Source organism: Setaria viridis, chromosome 9 (assembly GCF_005286985.2).
Source record: "Setaria viridis chromosome 9, Setaria_viridis_v4.0, whole genome shotgun sequence".
NCBI classification, from domain to species: domain Eukaryota; kingdom Viridiplantae; phylum Streptophyta; class Magnoliopsida; order Poales; family Poaceae; genus Setaria; species Setaria viridis.
In genome coordinates, this window is record NC_048271.2 from 10,617,403 (window position 1) to 10,642,024 (window position 24,622).

The window sequence follows — 24,622 nt, forward strand, 5'->3', positions numbered from 1 at the left end:
TCAAATACAACTCCTAACTTGGACTACATAAACCAAACCAGTCTGACCGCCCTGGCTAACCGGTCTAACCGGTTTTCCTGGGTGCATATCTTCCCGAAGTCATAACTCTCTCATCCGAACTCCAAATCGGACGTTCTACATATGCATTTTGATCTACTCGACGAGAGCTACACAATGATGAAGTACAATTTACGTTTTGGAGACTTTGGTCTGACCGGTCTGACTGGTTTAACGACCGGTCTGTACAGATCCTGCAATTTTGGTCGTCAACAACTTCTATACTCCCATTGGTGAAAAACAGTATATATACTTTATCATGTGTCGTAATCGTTAATCACTAGGCCCCCCTAGATATCTAGCTATATGATTATTAATTTTGTGTTTGAGCATTCAGGTGCTTGCCTTGTTTCTGGAGTATTTAGATATACTTGTTATCTGGAATATACATGAATCATGTGCAACCTTGTGTATTGCGGGGCAAAATTCATGGTCCAGAAGCCCAGTCTAAGTGTCTAACTTCATGGACTTTCAGAAAAAAAAATAAAATTAAGAAGGGAACGGTCTCATTGTTCCACATGCCTCATAATAAGGTTGCAATAATGCATACTAATCCCCCTTGCAAAAAAAATACTGCATACTAATAAGTAATAAGTAGCAGCTGTTATGAATTTTGTCAATCATTTGATTAGTTGTAGCTTGCAAATTGGTATATTTGCCGAAGCAACCGTGCCTACACGGTTGGATCGTTGCAATTTTTTTGATTGGTTTAGAAAGGAAAGAGGAATCAACGGAGTTCTTACTTATCACAAGATTTCGATGAAATAAATTGTACAACTAAAGTAATCCTACCGTTTTTAAATATATTTTTAAATATATGACATTTGTGTCAAGTCAATTAGTTACACACAAAGGAGTAGTATACAGCGCTGAAAAGTTAATTTATATATTTGCAGTGGCACAAATGTTTGATCAGAGATTATCGGCACGAGCACTGGCGTTCGGGCTACGGTGACACGTGTGTAGCTATCATTGTACCTAAAAAAAACACACAATAATGCAATCCTAATTAATCAAGGCAAGAAGCTGCAGTACATCAAGAAGCCAGACGACTTCCCAGCCTGCGGGTAGGACGATGGGCTTGCAAATGCTGTTCATGAACGGTACAGGTCGATTGGGCATGTTTGGATCCTTGCATCCTTGTCATATCGAATGTTCGGATGCTAATTAGGAGAACTAAATATGAGCTAATTATAAAACTAATTGCAGAAGCCCTGGGCTAATTCACAAGATGAATCTATTAAGCCTAATTAATCCCATCGCGAGACGAATCTATTAAGCCTAATTAATAGATTCGTCTCACGAATTAGCCTCCATCTATGCAATTAGTTTTATAATTAGCCTATATTTAATATTCCTAATTAGTATCTAAACATTCGGTGTGACAGGAACTAAAGTTTAATCCCTAGGAAACAAACAGCCTCAGGTAGAGGAAGATACTATGTTCCTTTCTTGCTAGTGGCTCCTTGGGAATCTAAATATGAAATGGCGCCTTCCATGGGCCCACACTTTTTTCACTTGGTCCCACCAATTTCATGAGTTTGTGGTTGACCTGTGGGGGCAACCGAAGCGGGTGAGGCAAGCCTGGGAGCAGGGAGCAATCATGCAACAACAAAAAGAAAATACTCATAAGATGCTCAGTTTTCTTAATTTTCTTTAGAAGGGTATCAACAACATCAGCAATTCAACAGAACCTTGGGTTGAAAAAAATGCAAACTTTAATGACTTCTAATAGGTGAAAGTATTGGAATATCAATACTATCAACGACAAATATAATGTTGATGGCTATATGCGGAGTCATGGATGTTGGACAAATGATGATAAATACTACAATGATGAACAACTGGGATACCTTTATTAATTGTAAAGTTTTTTGTTTATTACTTATAGGTTCAATATATTGAACTGCATTGGGTCTATAATATGGGGGGACCCCTCGACAAAGAAATCGGTTTCTTACAAAAAACAAAAATGATGGAATGAATGGTTTTTTTTAATGCAAGATGGGATGAATGGTTTGTATTAGATTACTGGATGACAGTGTTGTTTTCATGAAAACAAAACTAATATGGTGAAGTGACAATATATTAGGAAGTGAAACATATGGGATATATTGTCACTGTCTTTTTCTTTAAACTGGTCCATTCAAACAATGGATCTGACTTGTCCTACTTGATTTATAATTAAAATGAAATAAAGGCTATAGCTGGCACTCCACTAGTTTTGTATGCCATTACATATTTTAAAGACCATCCACATGTCAATATCCTGAAATAATAACTGAAAGTGGATAAACACATAATAGCCAATAGGTCACCTTCCTTAGAGACATAGAGTAAAATGCACCAATGGGCTTTTGAACTTGTCCATGGGTACCATCTAGATCCCTAAGTTAAACTATCAATCTGCTGTTTCATGCTGAGGTGGATGCTAATAAAAACACATGAACTGGAGAGAGAACATGAAACAAGATGATGTTACCACCTTAAGGGATGCCCAATAGGCAAATTAGCGTGATTAGGAACATTTGGACCTCCGGTGGACAACTTAGCAAGTTTAGCCATATAAATTGCAATTAATTCATTAAAACTTGAACCGATTGATTATAGCCTTATAGGAAAACTTTTTTTCCTTGGTGGAGATGTGCTTGTTTCAAAATACAAATACACGGCAGCAGTTCCATCAATTAATTCCATTATGACAAATGATCCAGTAGATATAGATGCTTGATTATTGTGCGAGAGCTCTTATTTTTATCATCATTGGTCAATATTTCAAACTTGTTTCACTTTTTTTTATGAGTCATGTCTTCCATTGCTGAGCTTAGAACCAGACTTGCTTTAGGTAATTTTACTTTTGTTCTAAAAGAAAAATATTGTATTATTTTAAAATGCATTATTAATCAATACCCCAAAATAATTCTGGCAATGATAATGTCCGAGATAGTTTAAGCCACAGAGCAAGCTACACGTATGCTGAGGTTGGAGCAATCCATCCGTCTACTAGTTGTTTCAACTTTCGAAGTTGATTGTGATGGGCCAATAAGGACACAAGGTGATGGCAGGCAGAATTCACTTCACCTTCGAGTCACTAAAAGCGAAGAAGATATACATGCACATTGGCCAACACAGCATACAGGGTGGAGCCAGGCTAGCCCAAGCCTGTCTAATGCAGTGCAATATGTTTGTGTTTGGGGCTAGCCTGTCTAATGCAGTGCAATATGTTTGTGTTTGGTTGCTTGTCAACCTAAGCTTGGCTAGTATAAGATTTTGTTTGGTTGGTTGTACATATTGTTATGATGACCTTGTACAAGGCATATGTGAAGTTACCATCCTATTTCATCCTCTCTTCTCCACCACCTTCGGCCACACCCTCTCCCTTACCTTCGGCCACACCCTCCTCATCACCACCGCCCTCTACCTCCCTCCTTTTCCTCCTCCCGCCCGACTTCTCCTGACAGGTGAGGCCCGCCCCCGCCGCACAGCCGCTGCCAGCCGCCGCGGGCAAGGTCCTCCACGTGGGACCGCTGTCGGCCGCTGCGGGCGAGCTCCTCCACACGGGGCTACCGCCGGCCGTGCGGGCGAGGTCCGCTGCGTGGGGCTGCCGTCGGATGTGCGGGCGAGGTCCGCCGCGTGGGGCCGTCGCCAGCCCCCGCAGGTGAGGTCCTCCGAGTGGGGCCGCCACCAGCCGCCGCGGGTGAGGTCCTCCGCGCGGGGCCGTCGCGGGTGAGCACCTTCGTGTGGGGCCGTCGCCGGCCGCCGTGGGTGAGCTCCGCCACGCGGGGCCATCGTCGGCTGTGCGGGGGCGAGGTCGCCTCCTCCGTGCGGGTGACGGCGGAGTGAAGAGAACACCGGAGAAGAGAAGACCGGGAGGTGAGTCAACTCGAGGGGGTGCCTGCGCGGAGCCGGGCTCCGTGGAAACGTTGGATCTGGGCGGTCCCAGCAAGCCTAGCTAAGCCCCCCTCCTTGCATTAGTATACAGGCAATCAAGCATGAGCTGAGTTAGCCAGGCGACCAAACACACCCACAGTAGCACTGGAGCCAACTGAGACTATCATCATCTTGAAGACTAGCAAGATTCTTCACCAGGAAAATATCGTCTCCTATTTGTTCATCGTGTCGTGTTTTCCATGAACACAAAAGCTACGAAAGAAGTGTATGTTCTTTAGCTCGATATATGTCAGGGTTTTCAACGTCATCTCGATGTGTGTGGGGGTAGAGCACCCAAATGAATACAACTCTATGGCAATGAGCCAAGATGTCAGCTGGTAAACGAGACTTCGTGTAGCCCACAATATGATTGCTGATAAGCGCTCTGGAGTACTCGTACGTGTTGGAGTTGCATGTGTTCGATCGTTTTTTTTGCAATATATTGTCTAGTGGGATTAGATGCAGGGGCAATAGATGAATACCATTCGATTGTTTAGTGTCAGCTAGTGCGAGATCTTTTGGTTGTGTCATATGATTATTGTATAAGCTGGTGTAAAGTTGCCACTTTGCTAGTCATGTGTATGCATGGTACGGTTCAGTTCGTCTTTTTGCGTAGTGCAACAGTTTTGCATTGTGTACGCGTGTGCTGTTGTTAAAGTGGCATGATGCAGATAAACAAGTGTCCTGGTTTAAAAAACCGAAGATTAAAAGAAACATCCGTATCTCGAAGAAGATCGATACAGGAGAAAAGCTACGGATTTCAGCGTAAATTTTGGAAGGACATTGTGAAGTTCAGCATCTTCTAGTATAGGCGTGGAATGCATGGATAGAAAAGGTATTGGAAGCTTTTTGACGAAGCCTTTCTTCCGACCGACAACTCCTCCAAACAGAGATTTTCCGTATAGAACATACTGTTATATTAAGAAACCTAATATTCCCAAACCCCAACACTTTGTGGAAGAGGTGAACAGCTAAGACATACTCCAGTAGTACGAGCATCTGATCCTCTGACCGCTGCAATTTCCATTTGGTTGTGTATCGATAGAAGTTGGGGTAGAAGCGAAAATTCGAGAAAGAGAAAAATGATAAAATATACACCGAATTAATTTTCTAAAAAACTTTTATTTATTATACTAGTTCATCAATACGTGCTCCTCCACAGGTAATATTTTTAAAAGCCAATGTATTTGAAAATTATTTAGAAATTAAACTCATAGCTAATAATCAAAATTGTTTGCCTACTACTCTCTCATTATTTCAATACTTCAACATAATACTCATATAGATATATACTTATCTTTATCAACTTATGATTAATTTTTAATTAGTAATTTTAACTCTATAGTTAGACCCTATAGATTGATTTTTAATTAGTAATTACCGTGAGGTTCAAGGAGTAAATCGTCCTACACTTGACACGACTTTAGACCAATAGTTAGACAATGGCTAAATATATAGTATTTTGTAACCATTCTCTCTTTCCCCTCTTTCCCCTTTAAGTATTCTTGTACATAAACTCTCTATTTTTAAAAGCAATGAAATGATGTGGGGAACTCCCCCACAGTTTCACATAAAAAAAAGATTAAGATGAGGTGTTTACTTTAGATTATTTTTTATAATGGCAGCGATCGGTAATTTAGATATAGGTTTAGGATTTATTTTAGAATATTTTGATAATGATAGTGGTGGGTAATATTTTAGAAAATATAATAGACCAATGACTATAATTATTAGAGTTTACATGATAGATGTTTGATGTTTTTGATTTTTGCGAGATTTTCTAGGATTTGTATTTTTTCTAGCGTGTCTTTTGTGAGAACCAATATGGAGTCTCCTTTAAAAACAAAATGAGGTCTGCTACCTCTCATTCGTAAATATTCAAACTCAATACTTATATAGATATATATATACTTATTACATTCATTTGATTGTGATAGATTTTATTAGTAATTACTCTATAATATTTTCATCCATATTTATAATCTTTAACTTTTCACTTCGCATCGCTAGGTATGCGCTTGAATTTATTTAATAGATCCTAAGTTTGAGCTATAATTTTAACATAGAAATCTATATTCTCATCAAATCCTCTATATCTTTATAAATGGTGAAATACATCATGCATCGTTGGTATTTCTTAACGTTATGAATAAATCAGCAAGCGCACGGATATACCGTTGTAGCATTTCACCCAGAGAGTATTCAAGGTATCGTTATTTATATTTTCCCAAAGGATGGCATTAGTGTAATGGGGCTTATCAGATACATATTTAGGACAATAAACGTAAGTTATAGACCAGAGTTCATACGGGGGTAAGCCATGATAAAGATACATGGGTAATGTGACACACACACAAACCAATCTCATGAATAAAGAATAAACAAATAAGCTTAAGATTAGCAGGAGCAAGGCATTCAGGGGGTTGAGACTAGCTCTAAGCATACAACATTATGGCTTGTGTGTGCCAATGCAAGGTATCCTTCAAAACTCCTACGCCATACCTGAACGTGGGGGAATATAAGGACGGACAGGGTTGTCACCACCTGCCACCTACCCCTACAGACCGTGGGGCATAGCCATATCCGAAGGTTGCCACCGTACTGAGCACCACGCTCGTGTATGTGATAACTACCCTAGCTCCCCCAGGACTCCGACCCTTTGGATCGACAAGCACAGAGCTAGAGCAAGACTGAAGGCACAATGAACCGATGTTGTAACTTAGATAAACTAACCTATCCACATACATTGCATAACTTGTGATAAAGCAAGACATGACATGATATACTATAGGAATAGCATAACAACCATACTCTATATTATGAATAAGATACTGATATGTTGAGTACAAAGCCATACCGAGAGCCACAGGTTACATCCCCACCTGACTCGGAGAATAGCTTAGCACTACAAGAGAGAAGCTCTAGCCTAGCTCCACTAGCTTAAGGATTACAAGTCTAGCTTAGAAAGAGAGAGACAGGCTTTAAGTGTGGTGTGTGTGAGAGGGAGCTCCTCCTCCTCTCTTTATAGGTGTGTAGGGGCGGTTCCCGAGAGGCATCTTTGAGGAATCTTCCTCCACCGCCATAGGGAGTCAACGGGGACTGCCACATGGAGGATGAGGATGAGGAGCGCTTGTCCAGGTTCAGCCAAAACTAGGGTTCGGCCGACCCTTGACTCTTGACTGGGCCACCTCTTCACTGCCTTTGCATGGTGGGATCCCTAGTGAGCCTTGGACCTTTTCCTTGTGGACTCCCGCTGGATTGGGCTGGTTTGCCCTATCATGTGGGCCCTTTGATATTTGTGCTTTGTGGAGAATGATCTTCGGCATGTTTCTCTAGCGTTTGCACATGTTTCTCTCCTTATGCAGAGTTGTATTTCTGAAATCACTTATTTGCTAATACATGTGGAACTAGGGTATTATAACTAAATATGTGAGTAAGAAAGGTTAGTTTTTCTTTATTCATTGAGTACACGGATTTTGAACTTAAGGACCGTCAACATGCATATATACCTTAATTATTATACAATATACCAATAGTGCAAGAAATAGACGATTTAGAATCACATATTAGTATATATTGTTAATTAAGGCGTTTTGGATTCAAATTTAGGGTTACCTCACGTTATTTTTAATAATGGCATATGTGGGTAATATAGATGCAAATTTATGAGTTTACTTTTATGTTATTTTTAAGTATAAGTGGTGGGCAATTTAGTTGCAAATTTAGGGGTTATTTTAAATTATTTTTATAATAGCATAAGTGGGTAATTTTGATGAAGATTAGGGGTTACTTTAGTTTATTTTATATAATGGTAGAGGTGGATAATTTAGATATAGATTTAGGGGATTACTTTAGGCTATTTTCATAATGGCATAGGTGGATAATTTTTTAGAAAATATAATAGATCCATGCTGACGCTCGTTATTGACACACTTTCAGTGCTATTTAACTAGTGTTTCATACTTAATCTTATACTAACATGCCACTTGAACCTGAAATAACCCAATTATTGCATATGCGTTGTATTTTGGAGTATATTGTATATGACAGGAAATACGACATAATCAAGGGGGTTTGCATAAAGAGCTTAATGGATATTTGGATATGGGTCGTCGAGGGACGCCAGCATGAGGAAGGAGAGGACCAAAAAAGCCAGGAAGGGCCCAGACTGATCGTCCTGGGACCTTTTGGGATGATCGTCCTAGCCAATTCCAGGGCCCGATCGACCTCCCGTTTCTTCAGTGTGAAGTCTATGATGATACCTAGAGTTTTTTCACCGACATTGACCCAGAGCTGCCGCCTATGGGAGACTATAAATACCCCCCCCCATGAACTTCAAGGAGAGAGTCGGCGAGTGAGAGGAGAAAACACCATCCACCGCCACCACAAGGAGGAAAAACGGAGAGAAGATTGGATCTACAAGAAGTCACGCAAAGAGGAGCACCAGAGGAGGAGAAATCTCCCAAGCCGATCGGCTTGGAGGTGCCTAGGCCGATCGGCCTGGGGCTTTTCTGCCCCCGTTCGTCGTCGCCTTTGGTCCAGTTGATCTACAGGGTGATCTTTACCCAGAATTCTGTCAACATGTGTAAAATCATGGGGTAAAGTCTCTGTTTGTTCTCAGGTTTGCATGGAGATCTTGATTTGTAATCGTTGAACCTCTTGTTTAAGATCTATTTGTTGTTTATCATATCTTGATGATCCTCCTTCATGTAATGGTTAGCTTTAGGTTGCTTATTTGCTTACCTAGAATGATCATCAAGTTGTGTTCTTATCGTTCAATATTTGAGTACTCTCATTTAGTGACAACATGCGAGAGGGAAAGTGTTGGGCATGGTTCACATCAACTCACAATAACACTTATATCCAGTTTTTTTATGCATGGTGATTACATCTACAAGTGATCCTAGATCCCTAGGAAAAGTGTTTTATCTATCTTGTTTACATTTATATTCTCTATCTTATTTAATTTAAATCACTAGTTCTTTTGTTAGATCAATCTTATCATATACAAAGAACCTTCGGTTACATAGATTAGTACTTAGTTAAGCGTGCAAATCCACTTGTTCCACGATTTTTAAACCTCGGGGGATTACTCTAAGGGAAGAGCTACAACTGATCCGTACACTTGTGGTTTATAAATTGACATGTTAACTGCCGTCAACAATCCAATAGTTATGGTCAACAATCCAATGGTTATGATAATTTGAGTCTACCAATTGATGACAAGATGTTTTGCTTTTTTTTGAGAATTTTTAGGATTTCTCTCTTTTTTTTCTAGAGTGTCTACTTAGACCTATGTGGCTTCATCTGGAGGCTTCAAAAGGAGCTTTCAATTACGATAGCATCTTCTTAGTATATAAATGTAAAAAAAACGTTGTAGACACTTTATAAGGTTGATGAAAGATGTTCTTGTATCCGGCAGCTGCTCGAAAAAGTGAAATATGCCAGAATATAACAGTCCTAAGGAAATCAAATATGTATGCACGTCCACAAACTTTTGTAACAGGTAAACAGGCACCGGCTCAGTCGAAATACACAAAAGGCGTATCTTAGTTTTCAAAGAAGTCAAATTATATATGTTTCGTTAATCACCTCATATAACTATGATTATTATGTTGAGTATGTGAAGATTATGTGACTAGATTTACACAAATCGATGTTATGTTCTCGAATAAACAATAGGTAAAGCTTGAATCTGGAGTTCAACACAAAAGAGAGTCTGATTTAATTTTGAAGAGCAGACCGCGCATCAACTGCATTCTAGAACCGATGGGGCGCAATGTATATGAACACGTATGCATGATTGGGGCAATTTTCTTAGTGATGATATTAATAATGTACAAAAGCAAAAGGGGATGCATGCAAGCTTAATAAGAATCCTAGCTAGAGAAAAAACACGGAATTGCATGTGCTCGTATCACCGTGAGCCGACTAGCGCCTGACTGTCGGCGAGCGCGGCCGCGCGTCGTCGCTGGTACGGGCGCAGCATCTCATCTCGCCCGGGTGGTGGTGCAGGGACGACACGGAATCCAGCTGCCGGTGCTGCGTAGCATAACCGCCCAAGCTACCGAGGAAACCTCCTGGGAGCTGAGGCCTGATGTACCCCACCAGACAGCCAGACAGGCTCGGCGAATTGGAGCTAGGCTGCCGGGCTGGTAGCCGTTGGTTAGCACGACAGATCGATCGATCGATCAATGCAAGCACGCGGCGAGAAGTACAAGCGCATCCCACCGCTGCGCGTCAGGTCAGCGCCGGTGGACGCGCGCCGAGCACACGGATCCAGCTTGAATCCATCATCCATCCGCTCGGCCAACCCTCCACGACCCCGACCCCCTGGGCCGTCCGCTGGCACACATCGCCCGCGTGCCTGCGCGTGCTCGCCCCCGTTCGTTCGCTGCAGCTGATGAGAAGCAACCTCGCTAGTCAAACGATCGAGCGGCTGGTGACCGGCGGCCAGCGACGAGTCCGTGTGCGCGCGCTACCTGCTACGACCTCTCCGACTCCGGCGTGCGCCAATGCAAAGACCAAAGCGTACATACATCTCGGTTTATCTATGCGCGATCCGTCCGTGCGTGCGTATGTATTACAACGGCTCCTGTCTCCGACTAATCTCCGCGATTGTTTTCGCCGCCCGTGGCTTCCTCCGACTAATCACGAGACCACCACAAGACTAATAAACCAACCTTGGTTTGTTAGTCTCGTGGTGATCACGTATCGTTGGTTGATCCATTAGGTCTTGTTGCACTATTGTTTGCTCGGTTTAGATTTTATCTTTTTTTAATATAATTGGTTGCTCTCCTATCTAGTTCGTTTAAAAATAAAAGGTAAGTATGTAGGTGAAAATTGATTGACAGGGCAGTCGCGTTTTGCGGGGTAATTAATTTGGTTCACAAGGAACGATATTTTTTTGATAAATGCAAACCAAAATTATTGTTGCAGGTCTTGTTTAGGGACGTACTACAGTTGCAGCAGAGTGACGGCCGAAATGAGTTGTTGACTCAATCATGCCGCGTTCTTAATTCAGCGGCAATGCAGTTCTTCGTGCTCCCATAGATGGCATTTTATTATTAGAATTGGGCGTTAATTCTAAATGTTTTCTTTTGTGTATCCTGCAGTGTTTGTGAAGCACTAGCATTTACATCTAAGTATCTAACAATTTTGGAATGATTCCTCTCCATAAAAAAGTTGAAAGCGGAACTTTCTTCCATTACCTAAAAAGGGTACGTGGAAATGATCTGCATGTTCCGAGCTACGGAAATTAAGTATATATGGACACAAAATTTCTAGGGATTCTTTATATTTAGAGCCTGCTTGGTCGGGTTCCAATTCTTGCCAAGCCAAAATCAGGACATTATCTTGGTTGGGTTCCAATTTTAAGAAACTGAGTTGGTGTTCCAGCTCTATGCAGTTCTCTGATGATATTGTGGGTGTAGAGAAAATTATCTTGTATGCTTCTTCGCTTGATGAATATAATGCACTTTGCGCTCTGGATACAATCTGATACAGGTTTCCCAGCCAATTTGTTGGTCATCAATTTGGAGACAATCTTAACAATGCTACGGGACAGACTGATTTTCCGATAATCACGTATGAGACTACACGTCCTCAAAATAAAGCTAATATATATGGTTTTGGATTTTTCTACGTAATATTTTACAGTCGATTTTCACTTAATCCAATTCAATAGTGACTTGATCAGCGATGCCACAATATTTCTGGCCACCGCAAACGTCTTTATAAGAATATCAATTAGACATATTACACAGGGTTTGAGCTCATTGGACCAAAATTGTTTGTACGGTATACTCAAAGTACGACGATCTAATTGATCATTGCTGCTTTTTTTTGAAAAAAAAACAAAACAGGAGTGTTGCTACGCTGTTTAAGTAGGAAGTAAGAGGAAGCCAAGCGACTAGGAGGCTAGGATCATTGTTGTTCTAACTGCAGTTTTTCCATCCTCTACACCCAGTGTCGAATGACCCAATATACAGCATGCTATCAATGGATATCACATCGAGAAATGCCATTTACCTAATTAGGGAAGGGTCTTTAGTCTCTACTCTATCTTTTTTGAAAAAAGAGAGAGAAGAGAAGAAAATAAACCGGCAAATATTATCCTCATGAATTTTAGAGTTAAATGTTGGCGAGTGGGTGCACTTAGATACATCATCTCTCAAATTATTTATTTGGGAACACCAACTTGGCAAGTGGGTGCGGATGAGTCACTCGAATGACACGTGGGTAAAAGAATACCACATATGCAGCTTTAGCAAATATTTTTAAAAAAAGTCCTTGCTAATCCTATCATTTATTTGAGTTACATTCCTTTCCAGGTTTCATACCATGCTTTCTTTTAACCTCGGAATGTTGTAAAACCTTAAAAAAAGTCATATATTTCATGAAAAATAGCCCATTTTTATGAGGTGAAATAAAATATTGTAAAGAATAAGGAATATTTTCTGTTTACCACGTGCATTGTTTACCACATGCATCGTATAAGCGCAAAATATTGATCTTTTGATTCGTTACTCAAATGGACAGTTGGAAACTAGGCTGTGGAGTGTCACACCCTGAAATTTTTGGATTTCAGGATATGATTAAAAATAATAATTAAATAATAATTTTCTCATAATTTTAAAATTTTTCTAACATTTATTTTCTTGAGTGGAAATTTATTATAGGAAAAATAATTGGTTGTTTTTCAAAATTAAATAGTATTGTTCTGTGTGTGTTGCATTCATGCCGATGCATCTTGGTGTTTCTTGAGTGCAAAATATTTTAATATGCATTTAGATGATGTCCAGACCCTTCTGAGAATTTTCTAGCTTTTTCTGAAATTCATTCTCATTTTTCCTAGAGCTAAATCTATTTATTAGAGGGCTCTAAATTCTCTTTCACGAGTTCCAAGTATTTTATTTGGACTCCTCACATCCCAATCTATCTCTAGGAATTTTCCTGAAATCTTAGGGATTTTATGGATATTTTTGTGCTCTAAAAACATTTTCTAGAATTTTCTAGATTTTTTTTCGCACTGAAAAGTAATTTCGGAAAATGGTAAATCTATCCTATCTTTTTGGGCCGATCTCATGGGCTCGATCCGCTCCAACCCGTCAGCCATGGCCCAATCTCTAGCCTAGCCCAGGCCCACCTGGGCTCGCCCACCAGCGGCCTTGGCTGAGCAGCTGCCTGGGCGCCGCTGCCGCCGCCGAACCTGGGCGTGCGTGCCAAGGCAGACGCGGACCCACGCACCTATAAAAGGGTGAGTTCGTGTGCCTGCGACTCCCCTTCACGCCTCTACCGTCCTCGCCCGCCGTCGCCTTGCCGCGCTGCGCCGCCACCTGCGGGGACCGTGGAAGCAGGGCACCGCCGCCAGCCGCCCGTTTCGGTGCCCGTGGACGCCTTCAGACTAGCCGATGCCACCATGAGCTCCGCAAGGCCAAGTTGCACACCCACCGCCGCTCGTCGTCGGAGCGCCGCCACCGCATGGAACCCCGTGCCAGCCACCGTTTGCTGTCCGCCGCCGGCTAAATTTCCGGCCGGACTCCGCCTGTGAGCACCGGGGAGATCCCCTCAACCTCCTCTCTCGTTTCCCCTCCTCGCCTTGGTCCCCAGCTCGCCGAAGCATCGGCAAGCTGGCCGACCAGAGCCGCCCTCGCGTGAGATGAAGAAGAAGCCCTGACCCTTTTGCGTTTTGGCCCTTGGAAGATCCTCTAATGTTTAGAAGTTTTCTTGTGTCTTGCGAGTTTCCCATAAAACCCCCTACATCTTTTGAATCCTTGCAAACCAGCCCCACCGGAGCACTTTAACAGATCTAACCCTAGGCTTTGACCTAATGGCAAGCACTATTCCATGTGCCTTGCCAATCTTCTCTGCTAGCCCCTGAGATCTATAGTTAATCCTGTTTAGGTCCTTAGAACCTTGTTTAATCCATAGATTTCACGTTTTAGCTCCGGCGTTAGATTCATATCAACTTAAATTACGCATTAGAAGCAGTGTTGATCATATTCTCTGTTTTGTAATTTATTCAAAAAATTAATATGATTAAGTACTTATATACTTGCTTTTCTAATTAAAATCTAATTAGAGTTCAACCCCGCGTTTTCATAACTAATGTAAATTTGGCTAATACTTATTTAAACAACTTTTCCAAGTTAAAAGCTAATTAGAGCTACACCTCGACATTTTCATAATTAAACTCATTTGATTAATGATTATTTAATTTGTTTTACGAATAGAAGCTACATAGGTTATATCTTGGGTTTTCCTTATTAAATGTTAATTTGACTAAAGTAAATATAAATGTGTTTTTATTATATTTGGTTAGTTCAACCCGAATCATAAAGCTATGCGCTTAGATGTTTACATATACTTTATTTTCAAATTAAATGTTTAATTTGCATAAATTGTACTTGAATGTTTATAAATAAAATTGGGCTAGGCTTTACATCATCTTTTCATATGTAAATATGACTTGATTAGTTCCAATTAAGGGTATTTCTCTGAAATATCTTTACATTGTTTTTCTCAACTAAAATAAATGAAGCATGCATCTCTTATATTTTCTTTTATAATTCAAATCGCTTGATAGTTGTGCCTTTTCAACTTTAGTTCCGTTTTTAAGTGTTTCATGCGTCCTCGCGATCCTAGAATCAAGCCTATCCTTTAGTACATTCTTTTAAAGCTTTTCTTTGATTGGTGTATTGTTCTTAGTTGTACTTATTTGTTTGCTTGTATGTTTGTGCCGGTGATTGCTTCGAGTAGAAGGATCGCTGTTTGAAAGATTTGAAGATTAAGAGTTTCAAGAGAGTAAGAGCTGAATAGAAGTAAGAGTAACTTTTCTTTGGAGAAAGGCAAGTGTCCCAACCATCCTTCTATCTATGCTTATTTTACAAGAATACCATGTATTAATTGGAACATGGAGTGACCATCTAGGAAAACAGTATAACCATAAGACCAACAAGCTCTGGTCTTAGCTTACTAATTAGAAACTCTAGTTTGTGGTGGTCTTACCGAAAGGGTAAGAGGGGGTCTTGTGATGGGGTATAGCTCGCCCCTTTGAGTGGTATTCTATATGTAGATACTCATCTTAGGGGAGGGTTATGCACACGCAATCGTCGAGACCTTAGCGGACTACTACCTACTAGGGAATCTTTGTAAAGGCTTCGTAGCGTCCCTATACAGTCACACCTCGGTAGTGTGATAAGTGCCCACTTTTGCATAGCATGGTTGGGTCTAAAGTTCTCTTGAACTTTTACACGACTTATGGTGAAAATGTACAACCTCTGCAGAGTGTAAAACTGATATATCAGCCGTGCTCACGATCAAGAGCGGCCGAGACTCTCACATGATTAACAAACTTGAAGATGAACTTCAATCGTTGTTTTGGTTATTTCTTGTGACCTTATTGAGTACCAACCATAAGTGTACTCACCCTTGCTTACTGCTGCTCAGAAAAGGAAGGTGTGTGAAGTTTTTTTAAAATGATGCTGAGTTCTAGGCGTACGCAGCCCCAAGTCGATTGCTTGTGAAGTTTGGAGCCTCCATTTCCAGGATTAAGCTGTATATCTCTTATAGACTCGTAAGTCATAATTTATATTCCTTTACGTTATACTGTTACTATTCACTGATGATGTCATTATATGTATGAAACTTGATCTGGCATAGATAGCACTTGATTTTGTTTTAAAACTGGATGTGACACGGAGAGCTCCTCGAATCTATTTCGTTTGACTTTTTACTTGTAGTTTTGAACCTCAAATCATGAAGTTACATGTACGTAAAGTTTAGTTGGTAGAAATAATTTAAAATCTTATCCTCTCTCCTGACGCTTGACAGAAATAGAATGGGAATGATTCCACCCCTCTTCTTCGACTTTCCCTATTTTATGTTTATCCATGGCACACATCTTTCTTCTCACTCCAGTGCTGCTAATGGTGGCCAACAGCTCCTGGTGTTACTCTAGCCTCTGCCTGTTGCTGCTTGCCGCCCCTCATCCTGACTGCTATCGGTGTCCCTCCCTGTTCTGCTATCGGTGTCCCTCCCTGTTCACCGTTAAAACTTTTTCGGCAATAAAAGCTGCCTACGTGCGATCTACACACAATTCCAATTACAAAAGGAGTAAATAAACAAAAGACTAATTTGCACACGTAAGTGCTAATTGTGCGCATAAGCTACTTACGTGATATCTTTTTTGTCCATGTGTCGTCTTGGTGATCTATCCGCACCCACCTGCCAAGCTATTTTCCCAAATGAACAATTTAAGAGATGATGTATCTAAGCGCACCCGTATATACTAACGACGCGTTTAACTCTGAATTTTACGTGGTAAAGTAGCAAAGCCCTGCACCCTCGCCGGCCGGTTTTTATCTGGGCCATTCCTGCCGCTATCCCGAATGTTCCTGTTGCCACAGGGGACGGGAACACCGCCGCGCGCTTGACATCTGATGTACGCCACCCTCCCTCACCCTGGAGCACGACTGGCGCCAGCCCCGCCACCACACGCGGCCGCCAGATTTTCCCCGGAAAAGTTGGGGGGCAGCCGTCAGGGAGCGCGCAACTCGCTCCGCCCGCCGCCGATATTTTTTCTTCCGCGCGCGCATCCCCCGCGGCAGCGGGTTCCTTTCCGCGTCCCATCCGGCGATCCCGGCCTCCAGGTTGTCCTAGTTGCGAAAGGCGACGACGCGAACAACAGCAATAGCGCGGCGTCGTCCCGCGCGCGTCGCTCACCTGCGCACGGCGCCACGGCCAGGATCAGGACTGCGGGATCCCACTTTTCTGGGGCCGGGGCGAGTGGCCTTGTTGGCTGCTGGCCCTTCCAAATATCGAAAGGGCGTAGCGTAGCTGCTGCTTCTTCTTCTTCTTTTTAATTTTTTTTGCGCAGATTCAGCAACGACACTCGACACGTAGGCTTGCTTAGCTGTGCTGTGCGGGGAAAAAAAAAGAGAGGAAAGATCTCAGGCGCCACGGAGGCCACTGGATTCTTCAGTTGTCTGGTTGATGATGCACTTGACGACGTGCGCTTCAACTCTTTGATCGTAGTTGTGTATACCTTGAAAATGCATAATTTTTAATGGGTTTGCACATGTACCACAATATTACTCCCTCCAGTTGTACATGTACTACATTGTTATGGGATTTATTAATTAACTTTACCTAAAACAAGAGATTGGTGCTAGTAGATTCAAAACTAAAAATGTGTTGACAACATATAGTTGTTTCAGTTATGAACGCCACACTTATATACAAATTGTAGGTGATTTTTTTAACTTTGTGGAACACGTGCTACTGTTCAAATCAACATATATCCGACTGTGATCAGAGGGAGAACGGCATTTCTCGCAACTATAAATGTGGCATTGTGGAGAAGGCATCTTTGGAACCAGACCACTCCATTTCTTGAAAGTCAATATATTTTCTTCCATTCAAATAAGTATTAAACTATTTACCATCGACCTAATTATGCAATCTGTAATCATAACTTCACACTATAAATACAGAAAGCTAATGAAAGGAACAAGCAAAGGCGCCAGAACGGCACACACAAACAGCGTAGCAGAGTCGACCACTCCACCCTTTATATACCAAACACAAGCTCACCCTGTAAACCATACCGCCATCGCAGCAAGCGCACCAAAGCCAAAGAGGCGGCTTTGCCTTGCCCCTGAGGCCCTGACCCCCTGCCCGTTGCCTTGGTGCCGCGCGCCATGGCCGGCACCAAGAGCAAGTCGTCCTCCAAGGCCGGCTCGCCCCTCCTCGGCAAGTACGAGCTCGGCCGCCTCCTGGGCCGCGGCACCTTCGCCAAGGTCTACCACGCGCGCTGCCTCGCGGGGGGCGACCCCGTGGCCGTCAAGGTGCTCGACAAGCCCGAGCTGTCCGCCACGGGCATGGCGGTGCGCGTCCTGCGCGAGGTCTCCGCCATGCGCCGCCTCCGCCACCCCAACGTGCTCCGCCTCCACGAGGTGCTCGCCACGCGCTCCAAGGTGTACCTCGTCATGGAGCTCGCCCCCGGCGGGGACCTCCTGTCCCGGCTGGCCTCCCTGCCGACGCGCAGGCTCCCCGAGCAAGCGGCGCGGCGGGTGTTCCTGCAGCTGGTGTCGGCGCTCATCTACAGCCACGCGCGCGGGGTGTTCCACCGTGACGTCAAGCCGCAGAACGTGCTCATCGACGCCGACGGCAACCTCAAGGTCTCCGACTTCGGGCTCGCCGCGCTCCCGGACTCGCTCCGCGACGACGGCCACCTGCACACGGCCTGCGGCACCCCGGCTTTCACGGCCCCCGAGGTGCTCCGCCGCAAGGCCTACGACGGCGCCAAGGCCGACGCCTGGTCCTGCGGCGTCATCCTCTTCGTCCTCCTCGCCGGCCACCTCCCCTTCGACGACGCCAACATCGCCGACATGTGCCGCAAGGCGCACCGCCGCGAGTACGTCGTCCCGCGGTGGGTGTCGCAGCCGGCGCGCCGCCTCGTGTCCCGCCTGCTCGACCCGAACCCGGCGACGCGCCTCGCCGTGGCGGAGCTCGCCAGCCACCCCTGGTTCAAGCGCTCGCTCAGCGTCGACTCGCAGCTCGGCGGCCTCCTGGGCGGCCAGGCGGAGCGCGAGCTGGCGTTCCAGGCCCCGCCGGCGCTCAACGCCTTCGACATCATCTCCATGTCCCCGGGGCTCGACCTGTCCGGGCTGTTCGGCGACAGCCGGCGGACCCGGGAGAAGCGGTTCATGACGACGGCGTCGCCGGAGCAGACGGTGGAGCGGCTCGGGCAGGCGGGCGCGAAGCTCGGCTACTTCATGGTGGGGAAGAAGGGGGCGGAGCGCCTGCCGCTGGGCGGCCTGTCGGGGCTGGTGGCGATGTCGATGGAGATGTTGGAGGTGTCGGCGGAGCTGATGCTCGTGGAGCTGAGGCTGGAGGCCGGCGACGGCGACGAGGCCGAGGCGTTCGGGTGGGAGGACCTCAGGGTGGAGCTCGGCGACGTGGTCACGGCGTGGCACGTCTGCGAAGAAGGTTGATTCGCAGGCGGAAATGGGAAGCTGCATGATCAGAATTCTTTCCTAGGATCGACGGAAAGTGTTTGTATAGCAAGTGTACAATGTGAAAATTGATTAGGACGCACTGTAATGCTGGAAATTAACTAGATTGGTAGTTCAATCTAAAGTGTGATGCTTGTCATGATTAAGTAGGTTGTCATATACCGTAAATAGTAGATCTTCGTTCTGGGATTCTTGATTTGTTGGAGCAAGTCTCTCCATTCCGGTCCTTGGGCAGTTTTTCAACAGCATGCTCGCTAGAATTTGATAGGAAACAGTTGGATCCCAGAGCATTGGAGTAACAGGAAAATTTTCCGAAAGAAGACTGCCATGATGGCTACTCTACAGTAGGTATGCATAGCATATGCAAGCACCCCAAAAGTGGTATTAGCTTTGAGTCGATTGCAATACGAAGCAGGTTGCGGGGGTGTTTGGATACGAGGTACTAAAGTAGGAGGGTCACATGGGATGTTCAGACGCTAATTAGGAGGACTAAACATGAGCTAATTATAAAACTAACTGCAGAACCCATATACTAATTCGGGGGATGAATCTATTAAGTCTAATTACTCCATCATTAGCAAATGGTTACTGTAGCACCATATTGTCAAATCATGAACTAATTAGGTTTAATATATTCGTCTCGCGAATTAAACTCCATCTGTGCAAATAGTTTTATAATTAGACTATATTTAATACTCCTAATTAGTATCAAACATCCGATGTGACAGGGTGTATCAATACCCCTGCAATTGCAAGAGTGCTGCTCCTGGCCCAGTCAACCACCAGACTTGACACTGCACATTCCCCTGCCCTCGCATTGGACTCATCGCCTTCCCCTGACAGGGGCAACCAAACCGCAGGAAAACCGTCCATTCTTACCCCTGTAGCCACCCAGCTAGGCAACAAGCCAGCAACACTCATCTCCCTTGTCACCTCCTCCCCATCGTTGCCTATCAAGTCAATGCGTTCTTCCGTAACCATTTCAGTCCGTCCAAATTAATGTGCTGCTGAATCTTGTTGTGCTCAAGAAGATGCCATCCTAATTATTGTTAACGAAGAAAACCATGGCACAAAAGGTATGGTTTTAGCAGATAGGCCGACTAAAATACTGCGAAAATTCATTAGTGGAAGTCGTAGTCGGCATCGTCTCCAACTGAGATGAAATGGTGTGCAGGATCAAGTGGAAGGTACATGCATGGGAAACTTAAATGGGGGAAAATCTGAAATCACATCAATGGCATCATCTTCAGCGACTTTAATTTTGGCAGCACCGGATCCATGATGAAGATATAGAACTCGGTAGAAACCACGCCAGTCATCTTATTAAACACCTCGAATGCAGACCCACACACACAAGGCACGCAGTGCACAGCCTGCTGAGTTCATCAGCCACTTGAACTTGCTAACGATTGAACTATTGAAGTATCGGCAAATTGCGCCTACTAGCTAGCTAGAGTAGCGCGCAAGTGGATACGTGCTCGATGCCGACGTCAGCGAGAATGGGTAAGATCTAGGAGGAGGAGAAAAGGGAGTAGTGATCTTGACATGATAAAAACCAGCTGTGTCACAGAATGACAATGCAAGTAGGTTGTATAGGCGGTCTTCTATACTCTGTACCATCTCGGTTGTTCTTCAGGATAATTGGTTCTTTATAAACAGCATGAGCTCCGCAGCTGCAATTTCTCCATTCTGACGTCCCCAACAACCTGTAAAGTGGTGAAAGTGAATTAAGTATGTTTTGAAGGTTTCGCTAGATGTCTTCAATTTGATTGCTGTGGGACATAGATTCAGGAAAAAGAAGATCCGATGGAACAACATGTGCAAGAAAAGTACGGAGTATATGTCAAACGACATTTGGTGTCCTCATCTCTTCGTCAGTAGACAGTAGGTCGGTTTTGAATTAAAGAGACCTTACGATAGGCAGAGTCGCATTGTTCTTCTCGACCTCACCATCTCTTACACTTCATCCCTGCCCTCAGAACACCATGATTGGAGCTAGCCAAAAGATGCGGCCAACACACATGTGACGATGATAAGTTCAGTTGGAGCATGCATGAATCTGCATATACGCACGAGGGCACACGCATCCTCTGAGAAGAATATTCCTATGAAAAGCATGCTTCGCGCCCAGCTAGCGAAGAAGTCTGACCCGGAGTCCGGAGATGCACTGCAACTTTACCAACTCTGTGGATGGAGGAGTTCCTGTTTCTTACAGTCAACGCCAAGGAATCCAGAACTAAAGATGAACGATACTCTACCTAACACCCCTGCACTGCATTACCCGCGGAACTTGCTGTCGTTTTGCTGCTACCATGTACTGGGTTAGTCTAACTGTGTCTAGGCGTCTCACCTCCCATTGGATGTCAAGAAGAAAAGGTTTATACTTCTTCCTTATTACAGCCAAAAGAAAGTGCAGGTGGTCACAATCAGAGATGAACAGTCCCGCATGCATGCTCTGGAATCTGATTGAAAGCGCGAATCAAAGGATTCAGGGTGGTAGAAGCAGCTAGAAATGCACACGCTTCTTCATCTTCATATTCCCCCCTTTAAGAAACATAATTGTAAACAACACGCTTCATGCAAGTCCTACACACCATAGCAGGAATTAGAAAATTACGAAATATATGCAAATATACAAAGCCCAACGTCAACTCTGCAAATTCACGATCTAGGCCTTTTGTAGGCCCAACCTCTGCAAGTCAGTATGGCTCGGCCCAAACGGACGTTAGCAGTGGCGGCCCACTTTGCATCCAACACGGGCTGCATCGTCGTTGTTACACGAGACGAAAACGTGTCAAAAAAGGTGGGGAGCCTGTCACATTACTGCTCCTCCGTCACCTCACCATAGAACGCTATCCCATCTCAGAGAAAAATATCCCTCCCACGACGACCTCGAGCAGCAGCAGCCATGGGGATAGCCGTGGTGGCAACCGTCGCGGCGGCCTCCTCCTCCTCCTACCTCGGGGCGCCGCCGAGGGCCACCGCCGCGGCGAGGGCACCGGCCCGTGCCCACATCGCTGCGGCCGGGATGTCCTCGAGGGCGTCCTCGTTCGTCGGGGGCGGTGGAGGCGGGCTCGCGGTGGCGGCCGCCTCGATAGCCGCGCGGCCGAGGAGAGCCGGTTCGGGGGGAGGCGGCGCGCTCGGGTGCAAGTGCCTGTTCGGGTTGGGGGTTCCCGAGCTTGTGGTCATCGCCGGCGTCGCCGCGCTGGTGTTCGGGCCCAAGCAGCTCCCCGAGATCGGCCGCAACATCGGCAAGACCGTCAAGAGCTTCCAGCAGGTGAGGATTGGGGCGTAACTCTAACGGCGTTGTGAACAGAAGCTCCAAATTACCGGGGATGAGTGTGTGTGGTACACTGGTACTGGCAATTGTTGACTGGTGGTTAGCAGCTGTGGAAACAAGTGATCCACTTTTGCTCGAGATGCTAAAGCGTAGCTGCGTAGGTCTTGTTCGTAGTGCAGCTACCGTCTTTACCAATTTACAAGGATCTGCTTTGCTAGCACTTTCAGTTTTCGTAGAAATTCTGAAGATTTTGGTACTCTAGACTCTAGAGAATGTTCAATTTAGTACCCTGTGGCTTATAAAACATAGTGACGTTCAGGGGTGTTATCATGCGGTTTTGTGGGACAATACCAATGGAAGGAAATGTGGCCACATTGCTTTCTCATTTTGACTTAAGAGTCCTGTTGATTGTTATTGCAGCGTGATGAGTGACCTTGGGTTCAGGGATGTATCAATGTGTGATTGGAGTGATGAGGTTTTCTACAGCTCATGTTTTTTGAACTGCAAGGGGAAGTAGGACATAGTTTTCGTTTAGGTACCTTCTCCCAATTTAATTGTTTGTGATGTAACTGAAAGGGTATTGCCCGTTCTTGTGCATTTGCAGTTGGGCACTCTATCAGAGTCCTGCAGATTATGATAAGTTATTTTTGTTTCTGACAAAACATGTCATATAGAGAGGTTAGAGCTGTAGTATGCATGATACTTTCTGCAATCTTCAGGTGCCAGTGTGCTACCTATTGCATGAACTTACTTGATGAGACTGTTGAAATATACTTTCTTCTAATTTCTGTGGTCTTCAACAAACAGTTAAACAGAGATATAGCAATCATGATTGGATTTAGCTTCCTAAGTCAGATAGGCAAATAAACTGAACATTCAGACCATACCACCATAGCACTTACTGGAACATGCTGTATTCCTATTGGCTAAAGCACATGATATTACTTGTGTATTCATTGCTACCTTATCAGCTTTGTCACTTTGTCCTGTGCAAATGTGTATATGTTTTTGTCATCTGCTTTGCTACATTACATTATCTAGTATATAGTTGTGGTTGCCATCCAACATTTTTTGCCTCTGCATACTTGAACAATGAAACTACTGCCCATTTAGATTGACCTGACTATATATTTCTACATTTGTAAACTAGTAGCCCCAGCATTCTAAGTCTTTGTTGCTTTTAACAAAATCAGGAACAAACAGGTCTCTGGTCTAAAAGTTAAGGTGATTTATGTGTTATGATCTATTTTTGGTTGTTGTTGGCTTGGCATGCTAAGGCTTATGGTTTACCCAATCTACTTGGTAGCAGATAAAAGCTGCAGAGAAGAAGTGATTTCAAGGCTTACAAAGGGCAGCTCACAAAAAGTTGAGAAGTGTTTTCATTTTGTAATGTCAACAGTTAGTTCAACTTGTTTTTAGGAGGCAGTGTGTGAAGAAGCTCACTAGAGCTTTGGCAACTATGTCAGCAGTAGTTTGATTATTCCTTAGTAACAAAAAGTTTGAACTTCCTTTTGGCCTCACTTGTAAGAATTTGATAGGACTGATCCATATTAGTGTGCGATATTGATTTGCACTATTTGAAGGCTACCTGGGTGTGTGCAGTTTGTGTTCGGTTTTCTGAAGACAAACTACTGATCAAGCTCTCTAATCAGTCCATTCAATCTTTTTTTTTCATATTGTACAATTGTTTACTGACCCATTTGTCTAACTTCTCTCTCAGGCAGCTAAGGAGTTTGAGACTGAACTGAAGAAAGAGCCTGGGGAAGGTGGCGACCAGCCCCCACCTGCAACCCCCACGGCGGTAGGCGACGGGGAGGAGAAAAAGGGGCTTGAGGCATCGTCAAGTAGCAAGGAGAGCACATGAGGATCTATCAAGATTTGTTAGGGCTCTGTATGTACAACTGTATTCTGGGCTTCTGGAGTTACCAGCAAATTCCTGCCCATTTGTTTTGATCACCTTGCCAAGTAGCGATATTATTCGTAGTTTGTACCCGGGAAGAACAATTTTTCTGTGAAAAATGTCATGTTGTTCAATATGAGGCTTATCTTGAGCACCCCTCCGGCAAACGCGCCCCGCCACACCAGCCCTGTCCTTCACCCTCTCTGGCCCCGCGCCGCCATCACCCCTGCGGCCTCGCCGCCCAGTCGTCGTCCATCGGTACCGTGCTCGAGCCGCCCCATCACCGTCCGTCGACGTGCTGCCGTCATCCTCCGTCCGCACCGCGCTGTTGCTGTCCGTCGGCGTGCCGCCGCTGTCCTCCGTTGGAGCCACGCCCGCGCCGCCCCGTCGCCGTCCGTCGGTGAGCCTCGCTCGTGCCACCCTGTCGTCTCCCTC

The 24,622-nt window shown here is 44.4% G+C and overlaps 2 protein-coding genes across 2 annotated transcripts; both read left to right on the forward strand.

Annotated features, from left to right (window-relative positions):
- The first annotated feature begins 17,505 nt into the window (after positions 1 to 17,505).
- Positions 17,506 to 19,153, forward strand: LOC117835875 (CBL-interacting protein kinase 7). The gene has a single exon (XM_034715195.2). The coding sequence runs from the start codon at positions 17,691 to 17,693 to the stop codon at positions 18,984 to 18,986; it is 1,296 nt and encodes a 431-aa protein (XP_034571086.1). The 5' UTR covers positions 17,506 to 17,690; the 3' UTR covers positions 18,987 to 19,153.
- Positions 19,154 to 21,831: 2,678 nt separating this feature from the next.
- Positions 21,832 to 24,321, forward strand: LOC117840665 (sec-independent protein translocase protein TATA, chloroplastic). The gene is made up of 2 exons (XM_034721184.2): positions 21,832 to 22,284; positions 24,008 to 24,321. The coding sequence occupies exons 1-2, from the start codon at positions 21,916 to 21,918 to the stop codon at positions 24,149 to 24,151; spliced, it is 513 nt and encodes a 170-aa protein (XP_034577075.1). The 5' UTR covers positions 21,832 to 21,915; the 3' UTR covers positions 24,152 to 24,321.
- The last annotated feature ends 301 nt before the right edge of the window (positions 24,322 to 24,622 follow it).

Bases quoted from the DNA above. Each gene is read 5' to 3' on its own strand.
- LOC117835875 (XM_034715195.2), top strand. From the start codon at position 17,691: ATGGCCGGCACCAAGAGCAAGTCGTCCTCCAAGGCCGGCTCGCCCCTC.
- LOC117840665 (XM_034721184.2), top strand. From the start codon at position 21,916: ATGGGGATAGCCGTGGTGGCAACCGTCGCGGCGGCCTCCTCCTCCTCC. The intron at 22,285-24,007 runs GTGAGGATTGGG...CTTCTCTCTCAG, and splicing joins CCGTCAAGAGCTTCCAGCAG to GCAGCTAAGGAGTTTGAGAC.